This window comes from Osmerus eperlanus, chromosome 13 (genome assembly GCF_963692335.1).
Source record: "Osmerus eperlanus chromosome 13, fOsmEpe2.1, whole genome shotgun sequence".
Classification (NCBI taxonomy): Eukaryota; Metazoa; Chordata; class Actinopteri; order Osmeriformes; family Osmeridae; genus Osmerus; species Osmerus eperlanus.
In genome coordinates this window covers 15,783,019-15,804,801 of record NC_085030.1, presented here as the reverse complement: position 1 = coordinate 15,804,801, position 21,783 = coordinate 15,783,019, and the positions used below count along the sequence as shown (strand labels likewise).

Below are 21,783 nucleotides of genomic sequence, written 5' to 3'. Positions count from 1 at the left end.
CTGAAACGCATCTATATTCTGAAGCAACCTGTTAATTGCTAGTGGAAGCCTAAGCCAGCAATCTTTTGTTTTAGCACTGTAAAAAATGATAATTGCTGCTGGCGCTGTGTTCGAAAACAGAGAGAAATCATTTGTGTTTTTTTCTCATAAACAACTTTAATTAACAAGACATTTGCTTTGAAGATCTGTAGACCTTTCACCAAAGAAACAAAATAAACTGTTTGGAAAGTTTTGCAGGCAGCACAGAAATCTTTTCTGCAACATCAGACACATATGTTCTAAATCTGCAGGTGGATGGTTGTTTTAAATAAAAAATCACCATCTAAGTGTTCTTAACACTGTGGAGACAGAATGCATGACAGTCTGTTCTTTTTTATTTAATTTTGTTTTCTGTTTCATCCACAAGTGTTTGGTTGACGGCTTTGCTCGTTCTTGACTCTGCGTTGCCTCTGTCTTCTGCATGTTCTCTTCATCCGATCTGGCCCGTTCAGCCAGAAAACATAGTGCTGACACTCCAGGTAAAGTCTGCACGTCGTGTCAGTACAACCAGCCTAACCCCCATCCTGCTGTATCATCCAGTCCCCCCTCCCTGCCCCCCATCCTGCTGTATCATCCAGTCCCCCCTCCCTGCCCCCCTCCCTGCCCCCCTCCCTGCCCTCCTCCCTGCCCCCCTCCCTGCCCCCTCCCTGCCCCCTCCCTGCCCCCCTCCCTGCCTCCTCCCTGCCCCCCTCCCTGCCCCCCTCCCTGCCCTCCTCCCTGCCCTCCTCCCTGCCCCCCCTCCCTGCCTCCTCCCTGCCCCCCCTCCCTGCCCCCCTCCCTGCCTCCTCCCTGCCCCCCTCCCTGCCCCCCTCCCTGCCCTCCTCCCTGCCCCCCTCCCTGCCCCCCTCCCTGCCCCCTCCCTGCCCCCCTCCCTGCCCCCTCCCTGCCCCCCTCCCTGCCTCCTCCCTGCCCTCCTCCCTGCCCTCCTCCCTGCCCCCCTCCCTGCCCCCCTCCCTGACCTCCTCCCTGCCCTCCTCCCTGCCCTCCTCCCTGCCCCCCTCCCTGCCCCCCTCCCTGCCCTCCTCCCTGCCCCCCTCCCTGCCCCCCTCCCTGCCCCCCTCCCTGCCCCCTCCCTGCCCCCCTCCCTGCAGCTCATCGGGTCCCTGCGTCTAAATAGCCTCCCTGGTGTGTCCTAGAAATAACTTCATTCAGTGGTTAGACGTTTCAAAATAACATCATATTTGTTCAGCTCTGTTTACGTGTCACAGAGTTCTTCACAGATGCCCACAGATCAGAACCTGTAACCAACCTAAACCCACAAACACCTTCAGCCAGCTTGACCCACACACTCTCCCTGGATCCTGCTACCGCTGATGTGACCAAAACTACCAAGACACTTCGACGAGCAGAACTGTCACACCTAATATACACTCTCATATATCACCTTCCCAGAGCACATCGGACCGACATGATTCAAAAACTGATACGGGTATCATTGTACACGTCGTCATGGTGGCTTCCCTCCACCGCGGCAAGGACGTCAATCGGAGGGCATGAGGGGATTATTGACAGGGTATGAGGATTTGACAGGCTTGACAGGCTTGGCAGCTTAGCGTCATCATCACAATCTGTGACCTACCTGACCCTGAGCCCAAGAGGAGCCCTGAAGGAGGAGTGTTTGTCCTGCTTCGGCAGAGCCAGCTGGGCTTCAGGCCAGCAGCCAGGAGGGTCGCTGGGCCACTGGGAATGTTGACCTTTGACCTTGAGAACGAGGCAGACAACGTTGTGATGAAGTACAGGTCACAGTGGGGAAAACCAGAAAGACACACGGCCACACATGAGTGGATCTTCCCCTGGTCTTCTGAGAATATTTCCTGTCAAGTTTTAGAGCTAAAGCCTCGCAACATGGTGGCATAATACAACTAATAGTGTTTCAGAAATAAGTGAATTTTGTTTTGTAAAAAGAAAATTAAATGAAAAATAGGATTGGGATTTTTTTTTTTTATCTATCAGCATAGAAAATGCATACCAGCCACCAATGACTGACTCTAATCAGACACAGGTTCTGTTTATTATGTGAACATCTAATTCAGGTATCCTCCTGCTCTGGTAATGCAGAGTCAAGAGGCCTGGGGGCCGTAGGTAAAACTGGATTGCTATTTATCCCTCCCTCTGTCACGGTGAGAGGTGGGGGAGGACCCAAACGCAGGAGAAATGCGAGGCATTGTAGAAACAAATGGTTTATTGTCAAAAACGGGAAACAGTAAAATCACAACAGTAATGACAAGACAAATACTGGACACAAAACAGAAACCTAAATACACAGAACCAAACGACACACAGGTGGACACAATGACGCTAACGAGAACGAGACACAGGTGAAGACAATGACAGGGAAACACTAGGACAGGGCAAAAACAAAAACAACAGGGGGGCACGGCTGTGGGCGTGACACCCTCCCTCTCTCCCTCCTCTCTCTACCTACTGGACCCACCCTAGGAGTCTTACTCAGCCAAACAGTGGCTTTGGAAGTTGAATAACCAAGCAGAGCTGACAGAGATTTAAAAAAAAGTTTTCGCAAAGATTTCAAATGAGTGAGGAAGGAAGAAGGAGGGAGGGTAGGAAGAAAAGAAGAAACAGAGAGAGAGAGAGAGAGAGAGAGAGACAAATAGAGAGAGAGTGTGAGAGAGAGAGTGAGAGAGAGAGTGTGAGAGAGAGTGTGTGAGAGAGTGTGAGAGAGTGAGTGAGAGTGTGAGAGAGAGAGTGTGAGAGAGAGTGTGAGAGAGAGAGAGAGAGAGAGAGAGAGAGAGAAAGTTACAGAGAGAGAGAGAGAGAGAGTGAGAAGCCACCTTTAGGAGCAGTGGTGTTAAACGCCAGAGCCCCGGGTCTCTGTACCAGACAAGGGTCTTTGACTTCTTACAGAGATTAGGATTAGTGTGTCAGTGAGGGAGGCAGAGAGAGGGGGCCCTCTATTCTCCAGCTGTGATAGCGCCTCACTTTGATCCCTTCACATCCACAAGACATCCAACATCTTTGTGACTTGTTACATACGGTGGAGGAATTACTCATTCACTTGTTCCACAATTTCAAAGCTCTCGGTTGGGTTGGATGGGAGGAGATCAGTTTGACAGCTGCGGCACATGACAGAAATGGGAGCTGTTGTTGATAAACTGCCATCGGTGGCCATTTTGCTTTCATGTTGCAGTTTTGGAACTGGGGAGTTTAACTTGTGTTGCATCAGCTTCAATGTTAACTAAATGTTAACTAAATAAATACATAAATATGCATTCATAAAAGATCCATTTTATTCTATGAATCCAAAAAGAAAACACTTAGTTGTACAAAGGTTACCCAAATCCATGCATTCACATCAATACAATACGTCCAGAAAAAAATCATTAGAGTTGAGTTACTTACTCAGATCACTAGTCTCTGTTTACTGTCCCTGCCATCCCCCCCTAGCTAGCTAGCTGTACCCTTGATCATAACCTGTTTTGTGTTTTAGCTTTAGAAGCTCTATCCCTACTCTCCGTTCTCTAATGAGTTGTTTGATCACATCCTGTTTTGTCTCGCTACCTTCCCTCATCGCTCAGTGCTTCACTTTGGCTCTTGTAACAATGCAGAGCAGAGAGCTGCTTCTCATGTTGCTGCTGCGGAGGGTCAGTGTCCGGGCGTCTCACGGATCACTGAATCTGACGTGTCACTTTCATATCAATCCTCTCCACAGTTAAGGTTAACGTACATCTTCTGTTCTGTCTTTCTTCATCTCCTGTCTCTCCTTCTCCTCCCCCTCCTCTCCTCCCTTTCCTCCTCCCCCTCCCCCCCCCCCCCAGGCGGTCTACTATGAGATCGGCTTCCTGGTCTGTGCGGTTCTGGGCCTGGTCTTCATCCTGCTCCTGCCCCTGGTCGGCATCTTCTTCTGCATGTGCCGTTGCTGTGACAACTGTGGCGGGGAGATGCACCAACGCCAGAGGAAGAACGCAGACTGTCAGAGAGGTCTCCTCTCCAGCCTGCTGTTCACCGCCTCGCTGGTCGTCACGTGAGTCCTTCTCCTCAAGCAGGCAACGTGCACCTCACACACACACACACACACACAGGACACACACACACACACAGGACACACACACTCAGGAGGGAGAGGGAAGGGAAGGGAAGGGAAGGGAAGGGAAGGGAAGGGAAGGGAAAGGAAAGGAAAGGAGAGGGAGAGGAGTGGGAGAGGAGAGGAGAAGGAGAGGTTCCCCAGAGGCTTGTCTGTTTGATGTTCTCCTCTTTACTGCTTTATTGGGACGGGGGTTATTAGAAATTCCACAGCAAAATCCTAGCTGCCCAGAGACAAATGTCTGAAACCCAGAGTGCTTATTAAACCCCCCTCCTTCAGCCAGCCAGTGCTCTGAGCAGGTCTAATGAACCAGTTACAGCATGGAGAGTTGAAGGGAGGAGGGGAAAGGGGAGGGGAGAAGAGGATAAGGGAGGAGGAGTGGAGAGAGGAAGAAGAGAGGAGAGGGAGAGGGAGCTTCAGCACACTGTGACAGCTCTTGCGAGAGAAGCCCATGTCTCCAGAGGAGCCCATGTCTCCAGAGGAGCCCATGTCTCCAGAGGTGCACTGGATCCGACAGCTGTTGGGATGTGGAGATTCTAGAACTACAAGGATACCAAACCTCAGAGTGAAAGACTGCAGAACCTTCCAGAACACTTGAGAATACCCCTGCCACAGTTCCCGCCCCCCCCCCCTTCTCCTCACATAATCAAACACTTCTGAAGGTCTGCTCAACTGGTGAGGAGACTAACTGTAGGATGTACAGTGTGATTTCTCCTGAAGGAGTCAGATGGCTGAGCGGTTAGGGAGTCGGGCTATTAATCAGAAGGTTGTTGGTTCGATTCCCGGCCGTGCCAAAATGACGTTGTGTCCTTGGGCAAGGCACTTCACCCTACTTGCCTCTGGGGGAATGTCCCTGTACTTACTGTAAGTCGCACTGGATAAGAACGTCTGCTAAATGTAAATGTGAAGGAAGCGGCCAGACTGCTGTCAGGGGAGACAGTGTTGACGATTCAGACCAGTCTTGAGAGCAGACTCTTATGTTAAAGCGATAAATTATTAGTAGTATTAAAGTTGCAGCAGGGGCCCTCTGAGCCATGATCACAGCGTAAACGAGTGTAGTCATGTCGTATTGGAATCCCAGCCCCCAGAAGCTCTCCTAATGAGCCGTTACGCAATCTGAAGTCACGCGTTGCGACAGCAGATGTGGACGGGATGTTAAACACGGCAGGGAGCGACAACATCAATTTTAAAGAGGGTCGTGACTCGTCTTTCTAAAACAGCGTCGGCGCTGGTTAAAGAACGTGCGCATCCCCCATCACTGAAGACACAGACACCTCAGGGTTAGAAGCAGAGGTGAAACCATTGTTTTGTTGGTGTGGAAGAAACGTAGCTTGTCCCACGGTTACCCAGAATGCATTTCTGTGGTCTATTTCTGTCTGTCGCTGTCTCTAACTATTACTGCAGCAGAGTTACTATAGACCGACCGATGGAGAAACTCGTTTTGTGTTACTCTACAGCAAATACACTACTGTACTCTCCTACAACACTACGAAACATGGTGTTGTACTCTTGCCTTATTTCTCTAAAAAGAGATATTACAGTGTGTGCTGATGAATAATTAACAAAGTGACCCAATTAATGTCTGGAAACAAATTCTCTTCTGTGCCCTGCTTACTCCCTGAGCATATAGCCTTGTCAGCGTGGTGTGACTGTGTTGCACTGAACACACACGCTCGCACTCACACACACACTCTAACTGACAGACACACACACACACTAACAGACACACACACACACACTAAAACATATGCTCTGTATCTCTCATATTCTCTGTCCCTTTTTCTCCATCACACATCTCTCACACCCAGACACACATACACACACACACACACCGTCACACTTTCTTTCACTACCGCACACACACTCGCACACACACCCAATCACACACCAAATCACACTTTCTGACACTCACATACACATTCAGGCTTCCTTTCGCACACACGCACACACATACTTGCACTGCCTCAAGGTTTCATTATCTTCAACTCCATCGTACATACTTTGATATTGTGATGAACCTCACAAAAAGAAGATGTTTTTACAGACAGTCGCTGGGTTCTTCAGGAACCACAGCTGTGCTTTTAGACCTCTAGCAATAAAGTTCTTCAACCACCAATGCACGTTGCACAGTCACATCAGCTCAGCGTTTTCTGTCCCATTAAATACGAATACAGTAAGTTATTGCTGTGGTTATGGAACTCTTGTCCTTGTGTTCCACTTTACTCACACACCGTTTTCCCTAAAACTCTTCCACTCTAGTCAGGCAAAGATGCTGCGTCGGGGGATTACAGTGTCTTATAATAAAAAGACATCTGCTCTCTTCTATACAGCCATGCCATCTTCCTAATAGAGCGTAACAGCTGTAGAGAATAGCACATCCGTTCAGCAGATGGCTTAACACACGAACGGGATTCGAACCTGCAACCTCTTGATCTGCTATCAAACGTTCTACCACTGAGCCATGACATCACATAGAGATGCTGTCACCACAGCTGACATAAGGCCCGCTGCAGAGACAGATGTCTGGAATGCATGATGCTGATTAGCGTGATCATTTAACTACCGGTTTAGCAGTGTAGGATGGTCTGTATTCTCGTAGGGGATAACTGGGGTCAAGTCTAATGATACGTGGCCTGCGCGAAAGGTTTTGTTGTTGAGGTCTGAGAGGTTGGGGTGGGGAGGCCAGTAATTATGAAGGTATCACGTATGATATGCTCCTACTGGAGGTATTCTATGCTGTATTAAACCATACTATACAGTACTGTGCTATACTGTACTGTACAGTACATGCAGATAGCTGTTAAACTGTTGGTTCAGAGGTCAATCATGTAAAGCCTACAAAAGAAGATAGCTGTGACAAATCCAGGCTGTTGAAAGTTCTGCATTAGCAAGAAGCACCCCTCCCCCCTGCCAAAATCTTCAGATTACTGCTCAGGAGAGAGCAGAAATAGTTAAGCGGAGAAAGTGCTTATGAAAAGATAATAAGGTTTTCTTCTCCTATCTCCCAGAGAACGTGTGGGAGGATTTATGGTCCAGAAATAGAGCTGTGATGTCTCAGTCCTTTTGTGTCGAGTTGTTATCTCAGTCGTCAGGTGGCAGCCCCGTCTCTGTGGTCAGAAACAGGAGTTTTTTCTGCAAAGAGCTTTTTCAGGCTTCGCTGTGGTCACTGTGCCCTTATCTGTGTGGTGTAGGGGCACCAGTGGTCTGATGAACACACACAATAATACTGTACGTGAACACACTGCCTGCCTGCCTGCCTGCCTGCCTGCCTGCCTGTCTGTCTGTCTGTCTGTCTTGCCTGCCTGCCTGCCTGCCTGCCTGCCTGCCTGCCTGTCTGTCTGTTTACCTGTCTGTCTGTTTGCCTGTCTGTCTGTTTGCCTGGCTGTCTGTTTGCCTGTCTGTCTGTTTGCCTGTCTGTCTGTTTGCCTGCCTGTCTGTTTGCCTGTCTGTTTGCCTGTCTGTTTGCCTGCCTGTCTGTTTGCCTGTCTGCCTGCCTGCCTGTCTGTCTGTCTGCCTGTCTGTCTGTTTTCCTGCCTGCCTGTCTGTCTGCCTACCTGTCTGTCTGCCTGTCTGTTTGCCTGCCTGCCTGTCTGTCTGTCTGTTTGCCTGCCTGTCTGCCTGTGCGGTGGCGTGCTCTCGTACCGTCACATCTGCCAGAGTGCATGAGAACATGTTGAAGACACGCTGCTATATTTGTCTCCAGTGAGGCTGGCCTAGTTAGTGACCGTGAGGCAGAGACAGGTGACACCAGGCTCGACTGGAGATGCTGGCGACCAGAGACAGACCAGGGAGACTGAACCTCTTACTGACGAGAGCACATACCTCAGAGACAGTGTGTGTGTGTGTGTGTGTGTGTCGATGACAGCCCAAGCTTCTATAAGGCCACACGTGTTAAGACAAAAGCCTTCAAGGACAGACCCCCAGGGTATAGCGGACTGGGAAATGTACCAGGGACAGTGCTTCTTCCCCGAATGTTTACACAGCTGAGGTGGTGCCCAGTCACAGTTTATTCAATGACTTGAGCACTGGCCTCAGAATGCATGTCGGACACTGCTTACTGTTAGCTTGAATGGTTGTTGTCCTTCAATCAACCAGCCAGAATCCCTGCAGGGGAAATGCTCTCTGAAGTCTGCTTGGTACTGACTCACTATCTTCTCATGACTCACCATGGAGTAAAATCACGTTCCATTCTCTCGTCTCACCATCCCTGTTTGTAAAAGGCCTTAAGCTTGAACGCTAAATTATGTAGCGTGTGGTTAACTCTTCATGGGAAGTGTTGCAGAACTGGGAAAGAGAGGTCTGGTAATGATTGAAATGTAACACGAGGAGATGTTGTCTTGCGCGAACCAACCAAACGATATGATAAGCATGTAATACTAAATATCATTGTAATGGGAGCCGTTTTGGGGTAAATGTTCATGTCTTGGGGAGTTTTGAGTTGCTGGAATGAATGTGTGTTCATGGGTCCAAAATAGTGTTTGTTTCAAAAGCAGTACTGTGTGAACCTGTTTGAAGGCCCCACTGACCAAATAGTATAGCATTGCATTTACATTTAGCAGACACTCTTATCCAGAGCGACTTACAGGGACATTCCCCCCGATGCAAGTAGGGTGAAATGGTGCCAGGAATCAAACCGGCAACCTTCTGATTAATAGTCCGATTCCCTGAGCGCTCAGCCATCTGACCCCAGTATAGCATGATTCAAGTTGCCACTGAACATATTTTGAGTGTTGACCTTTAGACTAAATGCCGTTCCACTGAACTTGTGTTTTCATTTCCTGTTGTCAAAGCTTAAGGCGTTTGCTTGTCTATCTTAAAAAGCAATCCATCCGATTCAAGCTGACTTTTACGCGCATTGTTCTATATGAACAATTGAGGTCTTAAAAAGTTATTATTATTACCTTTTATCCACGAGTCATCTAAAGGAAACACCTGACACTTCCTGTTTAGCAGCGGAGCTCGAGGAGAGAAAATCGGCCTGGCTTCAGCCATAGGCCGGGAGGGGTGCGGGCTTGCTGTCCTGTCCTCAACACAATACCGCTGAATGCTGCCCATTGTTCGTTAGAGAAAAGCCACGGAGTTACCAGACCGTGCAGTGGTACGTTCCACACACAGCGATGCCCTATATTCCAGGCTAAAATTCTGCACAAGTTTACTCCTCTTTTAAAGTTATTTCCAACGGTCATGGCGGAAATTGTGTTGTTGTTGCTGATACTCTGTTTGACTTTTTAGCGCTTTGTGGTTGAGATTCTGTTGCTAACCGGCTAACTGGCAAGAATAAATAGTCGTCTTAGAGATTGAAACTAAACATTTCAGTTCGGGGGTCTGTTTTGTTCAGGATCCTCGCTGTTCCGTTTCTTGAGCTGCTGCGTCGCTGAGAGCTGTTTCCTGTGTGGTAGAGAGGCCATTTGCTTTCATGGCCAGTCTAGTTGGAATGCACTCGGTGTTCTCTTCAAAGACCCTTTGTTCATCAATGGAGATTCTGCTGACCTTGCTGGACCATAAGAGAGGGGGAGAGAGAGATGGAGAAAATGAGTGAGAGAGAGATGGAGGGAGATAGATGGACGGCAGAGAGGAAAAAATATATAGAGAAAGAGAGAGGTGGAGAGAGAGACTGGGTGAATTGGAGTTTGAAAATAAAGGGATGGAGAGAGACAAGTTGCACAATAGTTCTTTGTCATTTCGCAGCCATTTTGATTTAACCCTGATCCACATGCCTCGGTCTTATCAGTGCCCAGTACTCCGTTCAAGATAGCTTCAGCATTGACCATGATAATAATAGTCTTGAGTATCGAATTACCTCTCTATCTGTCGCACACATCGCCACAACACCCAGGGTAGATATCCCACACAGTCCCTTCTTTCAGGCTTCTGTGTCATACAGCTGCCAATACAATACAATCATGATCCATTATCTAGACATAAACACCCCCACACACACTCACAGACTGACCAGGCAACCACACACTGGGGAAGTGAGATGACCCCTTCTAGTGTGGAATGAATACCCACAGCCTGTGACAAACTCCAGCTGTGTCTCTCCTGTAAACAGAAAATCATCGGCTTTGATCCATTAGCCTAACACCATGCAGGAGTGTTGTCATGACGCCCTGGCAAGACTAACATACACAGGGACAGGCGTAGTACACACACACACACGTACAGACAGGAAAACACACACACCCACACATTAAAACACACACACATTAAAACACACAGACACATACAAACCACACACATACACACAAACAAATGAAAACACACACACATGTTTGCAAAGCTTGTTAGATGAATGCCCCAAAAGAGAAAGTGAAATTGTTTTTAATGCTAATTTGAACACTGTTTCTAAAGGGGATTTGAGGCAACCCTCGAATGGGTTGAAACGCTGCTCTTTTTCTTCTGGATTCATTCCAACATCCACTGTGTTCTCTCACAGAAAGTATATTGAAATAATAGAGTGACTAATTCATATTGTTTTTTCTGTGAATGAGTCATTCTGTTTCCTTAGTTACCCATTCGTTATTCATATTTTGCATAATAATTGTTTTTGCTTCTTGTCGGGCACTTCTCACAGGTTATGCTTTAACCCAAAACATGGTAGTTGGACCTCAACCTACTTTGAGCATCCAGTCATAATTCTGGGAGTTGGAAGATCCTTCTCTCTTGCACACACACACTTCAGCCTTGACTTAGTAGAGGAGGAAGTAGTATTCACCTGGGACAGGATGAGTCATCGAAAAAAGCCTAATACACAAGCCGGGTTTTACCTTGATGTTGCGTACCTCTAATCAGGCTCTCAACATGCCACCTTCAACTGTTTGAAGTGGAAGTTCATTTTGTCTAGTAAGTTATTCAGGGACGTGTTTTGCTTGTATTTCTCACATATTTTTCGCTCCTCCAGAGTCAAAATTCATCACCAAATTCAACCCTAGTAACGTTCCTCATGCTGTGTCTATTGAGTGAAATCACTGTCAGAAAGACATCTGATTCAGACTGGCCGCCACACCAATGAAAATATGAAAAATTAATAAATTTGAAAAATATTGATGTATACTGTTGAATTACTTTTAAAAGTCTTACTAATTTTATTTTGCCTTTTATTCATCATGACCGAAACGGTCACGGTAGCCCAACTGACATTTCCGCGGGAACCATACGCCCACTGCAATCCACTATGCACGCATCACTTCCGCATATTGCACAAGCCAAGTCAACAACTTCTGGCAGTGGTAGCTAGCAGTCACGTTAGTCCTTGCACACAAATGCGTTTTTTAGGAGTTCGGGTTATTTTCCCAAAAGGACAATTAACGATGTACACTGGGTTCTATGTTGCTGCCCTTCAAGCATAAGGGAAAAATAGTTCAAATTGTACTTTTCGATAATTACAAATGTAAGGTTTTCTAACTCACACAGTAAAAGTAGCTAGCTCTCTCTAGCTAGCTATCTAGTTAGCTAACGAATTTGAGCAGTAACGTTAGCTAGGCTAGCTAGCTAACAATTTTTAGCTACATTATAATGTACTCATTTATATGATTGTCAGCTTGCTTGCTAGTCGTTCATTTTAACATATGGATAGACTAATTGGTCTGTCATATTTGTTCCCTATGGATAATGTAATGTAACATGTCTTTCTCAGTTTCTAACAAAAATCTGGAAACGGGAGACATAGGGTTAATAAGGGAGCAATAACGTTAACATAACATTTAGTCATTTAGCAGACGCTCTTATCCAGAGCGACTTACAGTAAGTACAGGGACATTCTCCCGAGGCAAGTAGGGTGAAGTGCCTTGCCCAAGGACACAACGTCATTGGCAGAGCCGGGGATCGAACCAGCAACCTTCTGATTACTAGCCTGATTCTTTAACCGCTCAGCCACCTGACTCCCCAGAACAGGGGAGTCAGGTGGCTGAGCGGTTAAAGAACTATCGACTTTTAATAACCTGTTCTGGTTATTAAAAGTCACGTTTCTAATTTAATGGAAAGTTCTACACCTTGCCTATTTTTCCCACGGACATACGTGTAACTGTGCGCGCATATAGCCAATAGGGGCCTACAGCAGTTTTCTATTTAACGTTAGGTTATATGGAACTATAGGAATGGTTGTAGTTAGGCAGGTTACCTCTCGCTTACTGTGGGGCTGATAGACAATTTGTCTTTGTTGATCGCTCAAATACATTTAGCCATGAAAGCAAACTGTACGGCTCTTGTGGTGTTATAAAACGTGTGATATAGGGAGGGGGCAAAAACATTTGAGCTTTGGAAGTGGGCCGCAAAGTGGAAAAGGTTAGGAATGGCTGCGTAAATTATTCCTCAGTGAGATGCCAGAGTGGATTCTGCTGTGAGATGCTGTGGGTTCCTGCTCTCTACAGTTTAACAGGTGTCTGTTGCAGCATCAGGGTAGAGACTGTCATCTGCTGGTTGGGATTAGCAATTACAGGACTCGATTATAAATAAATATACCTCAGAGTATTAATGAGATGTGGATGGCTTTTCTTCCCTGAGTATTCAAGCTGGGGCCTGTTCCTTAAAGAGAGTTTAACAAATGACCCAGGCTTATTTTCCCTGACAGAAGGCTGTCTTATTCGGCACAATGGCTTTCTGGACCAGGCCCCTGATGTGTCTGGCTGCTGTCTGTCCGCAGGGCCGGGGTGCTGTGTGCGTACGCAGCCAATCAGAACCTGAGCTCCCAGCTGAAACACATGAGGAAGCTGGTCAACAGCAACCTGAGAGACCTGCAGACGTTTGCTAACGACACACCAACGGTAGTTGCATTCTCCTTGGGTGTGTGTGTGTTTGTGTGTGACTAGATACAGGTGTGTGTGTTTGTGTGTGACTGGATACAGGTGTGTGTTTGTGTGTGACTGGATACAGGTGTAGCTCATGTTATTTCCCTATTTCCCACGAACATACACCCTGGATCATTATCTGTAACACTGTTTCCTGTTGTTTTGCAGCAAGTTGACTACCTAATATCACAATACACCACCGCCAAGAACAAAGTAATCTACGACCTAGACAGTAAGTCAATCCTCTGTGACCTAAATGTCATACAGTATCTCAACACTGTAACTCAGTACCTGTGTTGTCTGTGTGTGAACTACACCGTAATACGTTACCACTTTCGCAATGGTCACGATACACTGACTTATTAAAAAATGGATTGAAATGTTTTTGTTTACCCCAGACCATCTCTAAACCTGCTTGTCTTTCTCAGATGTAGGCCCGCTCCTGGGCGGAAGGATACATGACCAGTTGGGGAAGGAGGTCCGCCCTGCTTTGGACAGAGCGCTCCACATGGCTGGAGGTAGGACTAAATGAGGTCACTTCCTGAATTGGGCTCTCCAGCTGTGTTTTTAATATGTGGCTTTAACTGACTAACAATGAACTGGGTGATGTGACTGTATCATTTATAGGGCTTCCATATTTACGACTTAGTATTTATTGACCTTTTCATTTATGTAACTACAATATTTAACTACATGTATTAGGAAAAAACACTGAAACCTTCTCTTCCTCATTCTTTTTCACTATACTTTTTGCCACAAAGTTAAAATCGAGAGGGCAATTAAAGGTAACAGCTGAAGGGTAGTGATTGGTGACCCGTAAACCCCTGACCTCTTGACCCCGGTTGTCACTCTTGTGATTGGTCGTGTGTGCTTTCCCTCTCCCGTTGAGCCAATGGCTAGCAATCCTTGTTTCTCCATGGACCAATCAAAGCCCTGAATGCCACCTTCATTAATCCTCCTGATCCAGAGAGAGTGTGACCTCACCAAATCCTACCTCTCCTTCGTGTTGATTAACCTGCAACTTCCTCTTCCTGTGCACTTCCAGGTGTCCCATGTGTGTAACTGTAGCCGTGGTTGTGTTGTACCGTATCCCAATGTGTGTAACTGTAGGTGTGTGTGCGTGTTGTACCGTATGTGCACAGTGAACATATGTGTGTTTCTGTGTGGTGTGTGTGTGCTCACACACTCAGCTTGCCCATGTGCCCTTCCCTCTCCCCCTCCCTCTCCCCCTCCCTCCCCCCTCAGCCATGCGGGACACTAAGGAGGCTCTGGAGAGTGCGAGCGTGTCTCTGGAGGTGCTCCAGGAGGGGGGCGCGAGGCTGCAGGCCAACCTCAGCCAGGTGCGCTCTGCCCTGGCCCGCACCCTGGCCGACCCGGGCTGCCAGGACGAGGCCGGAGACGCCACCAGCGCCATGCTCTGCCGCAGCATCAACGCCTCGCTGGCACAGCTCCACCTCAGCGCCAACTTCACACGGGTACAGCTGCCACCAGCCCAGTTCTCTCTCTATCTCGTTCTACCTCTCTCTTTTTCTCATTCTCTCTAACTCTTGTTCTACCTCCTTTTTCTTTCTCTCTTTCGGTTTCTCTATCTTTCTCTAACTCTGTTATTCTACCTCTCTTTCTTGACTTCTTTCATACTCTTTCAACAGTACCTCAGCCTAGTGAACACTGTGCTGCTTCCCACAGGTGTGTGAGCTTGTGATGTGTGTTTCAGTTATCGGACGTGAACCTGGAACTTGCTGGCATAAATGACCTGTTGAAAACGGACCTCGGCAACATAGTGCAGAAGGTAAGGCTCTACCTGACTCTCTCTCTCTCTTTTTCTCTCTCTGACACTGTGTCTCTCTCTCTTTCTCTCTCTCTCTCTGACACTGTGTCTCTCTCTCTCTCTCTCTCTCTCTGACACTGTGTCTCTCTTTCTTTCTCTCTCTCTGACACTGTCTCTCTCTCTCTGACACTGTCTCTCTCTCTCTCTCTCTCTGACTCTCTCTCTCTCTCTCTCTCTCTCTCTCTCTCTCTGATACTCTCTCTGATACTCTCTCTCTCTGACACTGTCTCACTCTGTCTCTCTCACGCTGCTGTCTGTCTGTGTGCAGGGCTACTCCTCCTTCAACGACACCCCGGGCCTGGTGACCGAGCAGACCAGGAACATTATAGACGGTGAGTGAGTCGCAATTAGCCAATCAATGAATCAACCAATCAATGAATCAACCAATCAATGAATCAACCAATCAGTCAACCAGTCAATGATTCATTCTCTGGAATTATATTTGATTTATCTCTTCTTTTTTTCTCTCCCCCTTTTTTTATTTCTCTCCCTTTCTATTCCTCCCTCCTCTTCCCTCCCTCTCTCAGGAGTGCGGGGCATGCTGGATGGGATAGGCAGTAACATCACCAGCTTCTCCAAGCTGTTCCCAGTGCAGAGTTCCCTGGCCAACTTCACCATGTTCATCAGCCACACACACTCCAGGATAGAGGACTACTTCCCTGAGGTCGACCAGATGGACTTCTACAGGTGACCCACTCCTTTTATATTGTTTTACGCAAGTGTGTTTTATACCAGATAAATACTGTTTGCATCCTATAGGTTAGGCTATTGTTTTATTTCAACCCTTATATATGCTCCCCTACCTCACTCACCCCTCCCACCTCCACCTCACCTCTCAGGGGTCTGTTAAAGGTGGGTGTTGAGTTATCTGACCACAGGGCTCCCCCTGCAGGTGGATCTGCTGTATTGCGCTGTGCTGCATGGTGGTCCTCATCCTGACCTTCAACTACCTGGGGCTGCTGTGCGGCACCCTGGGATACGACAAGCACGCCTCGCCCACCACGCGAGGCTGCATCTCCAACACAGGAGGAACGCTGCTCATGGCGTGAGGAGGCTGTGTGTGTGTCTGTGTGTGTGTGTCTTTCTGTCTGTGTGTGTGTGTGTGTCAGTCTGTCAGCCTGTCTGTATGTGAGTCCTTTCTGTCTGTCTTTGTGTACGTGTATAGCAGACATGTTGACTGAGGTGTGTGTGTGTGTGTGTGTGTGTGTGTGTCCAGGGGTGTTGGCTTCAGTTTCCTGTTCTCCTGGGTGCTCATGGGAGTGGTGACGGCCTCCTTCCTGGTGGGGGGGAACTCAGAGAAGCTTCTGTGTGAGCCCTTCCACACCAAGCAGCTGTTCAAGGTCAGCCCCGCTCCTCTAACCACCTCTGCTGCCAGCTGAGGCCAGCTGGGCTAAACCACATGTATACATTCAGCAGCAGCAGATGGAATAATCAGCATGTTGTTGCGCTAACGGCCCATGTGGGTATGAGGGCATCAGATGGAGTGAGTGTGTTGTGGTGCAGGTGCTGGACACCCCGTACCTGGTGAACCAGGACTGGAGGAACTTCATCCCAGGGTACATGTACAACGACTCGGATCTGGACCTGACGGTGGAGAGTCTCTACAGGTACACCCACCCCGCCCCAGGAGAGAAACCACTTAATACTGTTGGGACAGAGATTGGGGAAGAGAGATAAGACACGTATGGGTGAAAGAGAGAGGGGGAATATGTGGGAAATCGCCTGGGATGGATTTGAACCCAGGATCTAGTTTTGAAGTTTTAGTGCCGTTATAGTCCCAACATGTCTACTTCATTATCCAACAGGATGATTGGCGTGCAGCATTAACTGAATATTACAGTTTTGTCTCCTGCCTCGCCACCCTATTTAAGTTGATAAGGACTGATGGAACATCAGCAGGACTGGGGAGGGATGCTAGCCGACCTGTAATGTGACTCATGTCTGCTTCTAATGAAGATCCAGTATCTGGGAAGGAGAGAGATTTAGCACATTAGTAGCTATCCCTTCCTTTCCGCTCACCCCTCTCTCTCTCGCTCGCTCGCTCTGTTTCTCTCTGATTTCAGAAGCTTTCATCATCCACAGAGTTAAACAGCCATATCTGCTTTCAGAGCAATGTGAGGTTATCCTCTTATTTCCTAATAGAGTCAAATTGCCAAAGCAATCCTCAGTTCATCTATCAGCAAGCACTGAGATATTACAGAGGAAACACTCTGGAACAATTCCGTCAGCCTTACTGCATAGCCACTGGCTGTCTGTGTGCTTGTAATGTCATTACGTCTGGCACACAGAGCTTATAGGCCTGTGTGATTGATAAAGTGTGACTCAAAGGAAAGTTATCAGTGTGAGACTGTTAAGTGGCCGTGAGCAGAGAGAGATGCAGGTTCTGTCTGGACGGTCCTGCTTTGCTCACTATGTGGCAGCAGAGAAAAATGACAAAAATCCACAGAATGAGAGAACAAATCCTTATGTTTGTCCTCCTTGTATTTTTCTGTGTTCTTATGCTTCTTTAAACTCTCTCCCTCTTTTTCTATCATTCTTCCTTTCCCTCCTCCCTCTCTCTGTCTCCCTCAGTAATTGTAAGGAGAGCAAAGGTATTTACTCTGCAATGCGCTTGGATAAAGTCTTCAACATCACCACCTTCCTAAACTCTACTATGGTCAGTATTCACTCAGATTAGCACACCCACACCATTCAACCCTGATGGTCTATAAAGTCACATTCACTCTCTCTCACAAATGTATGTCTTAATTACTAATTAATTATTATCTTGCCGGTAGGAATTAATTAGCATGAAATAGTTCCAGCTGCGATAAAGATAAAGAGGGGGCTAGTTAGCGTTAGCACTAGCTTTCCTTCACTCTTACCTCAGCTTGTGTCACTGGACTTTGTTACTCCATGCCAGCCCTATCCTTAAAGCATGAAGGCTGTGTAGAGCTAACCTGCCAGCTGGCAAGATTAGCTCTCCTATGTTATATATAAGTAAGTAAAGATGGCAGTGTTCGAAGATTGCTTTTTTTCCACAAACCAATTTACTTGATGCGGTTTACTTAATCACTCTACATGGCATCGCAAACGCATGCGGATGAGATGAGTGTTTTAGCATGGAAATGATCATTCATTGGATGTTCACTTGGTTTTCAATGAGGTGTTTTGGTTGTGGTGTGCGCTTTTCAAGTTGGAGAGACACGAGGGCCTGAAACAAGAGGACTAATCTGTACTTTGTGAGTCTGAATAGTGTTGCCTAGACGATCTCGGGGCAAACTAAGAATCCACTGAGGATTGAACATACAGTTTATGCTGCCAGGGTCAGCCCGTCGGTTAGATCTGGTCTGTGGCGTCTTACTAGGGCATCTATAGACAGAATGTTGTGGTTACATAACTTTCTTAGCCAATATGTAAACAAGTTTGTTTTGAGCATTGGTCTGTTTTGTTCCTGCTGTAGTTTTATTGTCTCATAACCGATTCGAAATATCGTTTTCTTCTGGGAAATGCTTTTGGCATATACAAAAAGACCTCAAATCAAGTTAAAAGGGTCTTTCACGTGGTCTTACGAAGAAGGTCTTACATGTTCAACGATCAGCCCTGTTCTGGGTTTCCTTCGGTTGGAAAACTAATCGTGGTCCCTGTCTTGCCCCCAGTACACCAAGGATGTGTCGCGCATGTTTGACAGCGTGAAGGTGGACCTGCGGGACATCATCCTGCTGGAGCCCGAGGGGAGGCAGAACCTGCTGGGGTTCGTTGAGACGGGCGTGGGAGACATCAACTACGCTGCATACCTGGAGGAGGTAGCTGCACACACTCACACAGACAGACAGACACTCACAAACACACACTATATGTTTGCTATAGGCTGATCCTCTCATTTCCTTTCCAGAAGTTACATAAGTGGTCCAGGAACAAGCCTTTCCAGTGACATACCCCAGGCACCATGCTAACACCTTATCTCCCTACAGAGCACCACAGTGCTGCACCACAGTGCTGCACCACAGTGCTGCACATACGTATTCCACTAGAACACGATAGCAAACGCTTCCTCTGCCAAAGCAAAGAAGCAGGACTGACACAGACTGCGTGTTCCTTATATATTATTAGCTTTGCTTGCTTACGCTGTACATGTCTCGTCCTGCGGTTTAAGTACAATCTAAAGTAGCTTGAGTCAGTCTGAACATTGAGTCTCCCAAAGAAAATATCATGGCTGCATAGCAGCTTACTGAGCAGTCGATGACAGAGGTTGTTTCTGTTTGGGATGTGTGTCTTGATGGTTTGCGATGATGTATGGTTGGTGTGTGTGTGTATTTTGGTGGTGTGTGTGTGTATCTTGGTGGTTTGTGCTGTGATATGTCTGTGTGTGTATCTTGGTGGTGTGTGTGTGGTGATATGTCTGTGTGTGTCTTCTCATCTCCAGGTGAATAAGGGTGTGACCCTGGTGGATCTACTTTCCTACGCCAATGAGCTGGAGGCCCAGACAGACCTGATGGTAAGAAGAGCCTCATCACCAGCTCGTATCAACGCTTCTACCCAAACATAAACCCCCTGCTCCTGCCTCACACAACGCCTCCTCAGTGCCCCAGCCCCGCTTGCTTGATTTGATTTAGCGTTTACTCACCGCTTAATCCAGGACTGAGCAGGTACAGCACTCAGGCTCAAACTGTGGAGACCACTCCGCGTGTCCCGTGTCTAACGGCCTGGCCTGAACACTGGGCCAGTCTCTGGGAGCAGTCTGAACACTCTCGCCCCCCGGCCCTTAGGGGGCTGGGAGCTGATACAAGCCCCCTATTCATGCCCCAGATCGGGGCTGGGTCCGGTGCGGGGGTCCTCGGGCCCAGGCTCCAGGCTGCTCAGAGTGGGGCTCTGTTGTGCAGTTTGTCCATCACTCCTTAGGCACCCCTGCTCCCCTCCACCCCTCACCCCTCTCTCCCCTGGTGTCCCCCCTCACCCCTCTCTCCCCTGGTGTCCCCCCTCAACCCCCCTCTCCCCTGGTGTCCCCCCTCACCCCTCTCTCCCCTGGTGTCCCCCCTCAACCCCCCTCTCCCCTGGTGTCCCCCCTCAACCCCCCTCTCTCCCCTGGTGTCCCCCCTCAACCCCCCTCTCTCCCCTGGTGTCCCCCCTCAACCCCCCTCTCTCCCCTGGTGTCCCCCCTCAACCCCCCTCTCTCCCCTGGTGTCCCCCCTCAACCCCCCTCTCCCCTGGTGTCCCCCCTCAACCCCCCCCTCTCCCCTGGTGTCCCCCCTCAACCCCCCCCTCTTCCCTGGTGTCCCCCCTCAACCCCCCCCTCTCCCCTGGTGTCCCCCCTCAACCCCCCTCTCCCCTGGTGTCCCCGCTCAACCCCCCTCTCTCCCCTGGTGTCCCCCCTCAACCCCCCTCTCTCCCCTGGTGTCCCCCCTCAACCCCCCTCTCTCCCCTGGTGTCCCCCCTCAACCCCCCTCTCTCCCCTGGTGTCCCCCCTCAACCCCCCTCTCTTCCCTGGTGTCCCCCCTCAACCCCCCTCTCCCCTGGTGTCCCCCCTCAACCCCCCCTCTCCCCTGGTGTCCCCCCTCAACCCCCCTCTCTCCCCTGGTGTCCCCCCTCAACCCCCCTCTCCCCTGGTGTCCCCCCTCAACCCCCCTCTCCCCTGGTGTCCCCCCTCAACCCCCCTCTCTCCCCTGGTGTCCCCCCTCAACCCCCCTCTCTCCCCTGGTGTCCCCCCTCAACCCCCCTCTCTCCCCTGGTGTCCCCCCTCAACCCCCCTCTCTTCCCTGGTGTCCCCCCTCAACCCCCCTCTCTTCCCTGGTGTCCCCCCTCAACCCCCCTCTCTTCCCTGTTCCTCCCCCTCCCAGTCTTCCCCCACCTGATGAATGAGGTGGCATGTTAATCAACTATATGCTGTGATATGTTCATTTACAGCCAGTTTTTCCAAGACATATAGAGTAAGCCTAGTCCTAAATTAAAAGAGAATTTCTTTGAAAATCTAAATTGTAAAAAAAAAAAAAAAAAGATTTTTGTCTAGGATTAATCCATGTCTGTGAAACTGAGCCTCAGTGCGTTGAAACATATTCTGTTCTCAAATGTGTGTGTATGTGTGTGTCTCCAGCCCAGGGGTCTTCTGCAGACTTCTATAAAGCGCCACGCCAACACTCTCCGCCAGCTTCACAGTCAGCACGTGCTTCCTATGGAGCAGGCCATGGTAAACAATGCCCTATTCTCTTCATTTCAAAGCATGTTTTCAATACAGCAAATTCATCAGTGGACCCATCTGTTCTCGACTAGTCAGTACTGATGTTATGACTGTAGCCTACTGGTTAAGTGGTGAGGGAAGCTGGGAAATGGTATATCGGTGACATGCTAGACTAGGATCAGAGGATGTAAAAAATCTAATCAAACTTTATTTTCACAGCCCTTTTTACAAACAACAGTACAGCAGATCTTTCAGTCAGCTGACGTCTCAGTGCCTTTACCATAGTGTAGGATGATGATGAGTGAGACGAGATGTAAGACAACACTACTGGAAGATATCCAGGACCTGTTCAGTTGCACACACATTAACAGTTTGTCATCCCAGAGTCCCGAATTTTCCTGTCAATTCCACTATCGCGGCGCTGCTCTGTCCTGAAACAGCGCCCCCGTTTAGCACTGTGGCTTCTTCGTGTACTGCAGTCAAGCTCTGTCATCTCTCTCGCCACAATTTCTCACCTGTTTTTCTCTATTTCTCTTTACGCTTTCTACCTCAATTAACGGCTGTCCAGAAATATGTTAGGGCGAGGGTAAGCAAGTGTGTCTGGAGTGACTGTGTCCAGGAAACACCTTTCCTCTGCCCTTTAATCCGTGCTTGTTTACTTATCACGTTGAATGACAGAGATGATAGATCTGGATCGTTACACGCGTGTTGCTTGTGATTGCAGTTCCTGCACGACTATCCTAACCTTTTATAGCCACTGATGGAAGCCTGACTAAGGAGATGTGCTGATTTGGTCCTAAAGAGGAGGTTTACATGTGCTGTGAGGTGTCTGTATTGTGTTGATGGGGTGTATTTCGGGCCATGTATAATCACTCTTTGGGACCTGTGGGTTATTGGGATAACTGGCTAATCAGGATGTAATACCACAGATGTCTGG

At 48.3% G+C, this 21,783-nt stretch overlaps 1 protein-coding gene across 14 annotated transcripts in view; it reads left to right on the top strand.

The window, feature by feature from the left end:
* The window catches only part of prom1a (prominin 1a), a 44,254-nt gene that overhangs the window by 13,776 nt on the left and 8,695 nt on the right, over window positions 1-21,783 (top strand). For 9 of the 14 annotated variants that reach the window (XM_062475812.1, XM_062475815.1, XM_062475816.1 and 6 more), the window contains exons 3-19: window positions 492-518; window positions 3,813-4,018; window positions 12,720-12,840; window positions 13,033-13,096; window positions 13,293-13,382; window positions 14,110-14,339; window positions 14,579-14,653; window positions 14,961-15,024; window positions 15,220-15,379; window positions 15,585-15,737; window positions 15,909-16,032; window positions 16,196-16,299; window positions 17,264-17,348; window positions 18,331-18,477; window positions 19,098-19,169; window positions 20,763-20,855; window positions 21,415-21,432. In XM_062475812.1, coding sequence (XP_062331796.1) covers window positions 492-518; window positions 3,813-4,018; window positions 12,720-12,840; window positions 13,033-13,096; window positions 13,293-13,382; window positions 14,110-14,339; window positions 14,579-14,653; window positions 14,961-15,024; window positions 15,220-15,379; window positions 15,585-15,737; window positions 15,909-16,032; window positions 16,196-16,299; window positions 17,264-17,348; window positions 18,331-18,477; window positions 19,098-19,169; window positions 20,763-20,855; window positions 21,415-21,432 — 1,833 coding nt within the window. The remainder of the gene's footprint in view (window positions 1-491; window positions 519-3,812; window positions 4,019-12,719; window positions 12,841-13,032; window positions 13,097-13,292; window positions 13,383-14,109; window positions 14,340-14,578; window positions 14,654-14,960; window positions 15,025-15,219; window positions 15,380-15,584; window positions 15,738-15,908; window positions 16,033-16,195; window positions 16,300-17,263; window positions 17,349-18,330; window positions 18,478-19,097; window positions 19,170-20,762; window positions 20,856-21,414; window positions 21,433-21,783) is intronic. The other 5 variants (XM_062475819.1, XM_062475813.1, XM_062475820.1 and 2 more) reach the window with 3 other exon arrangements.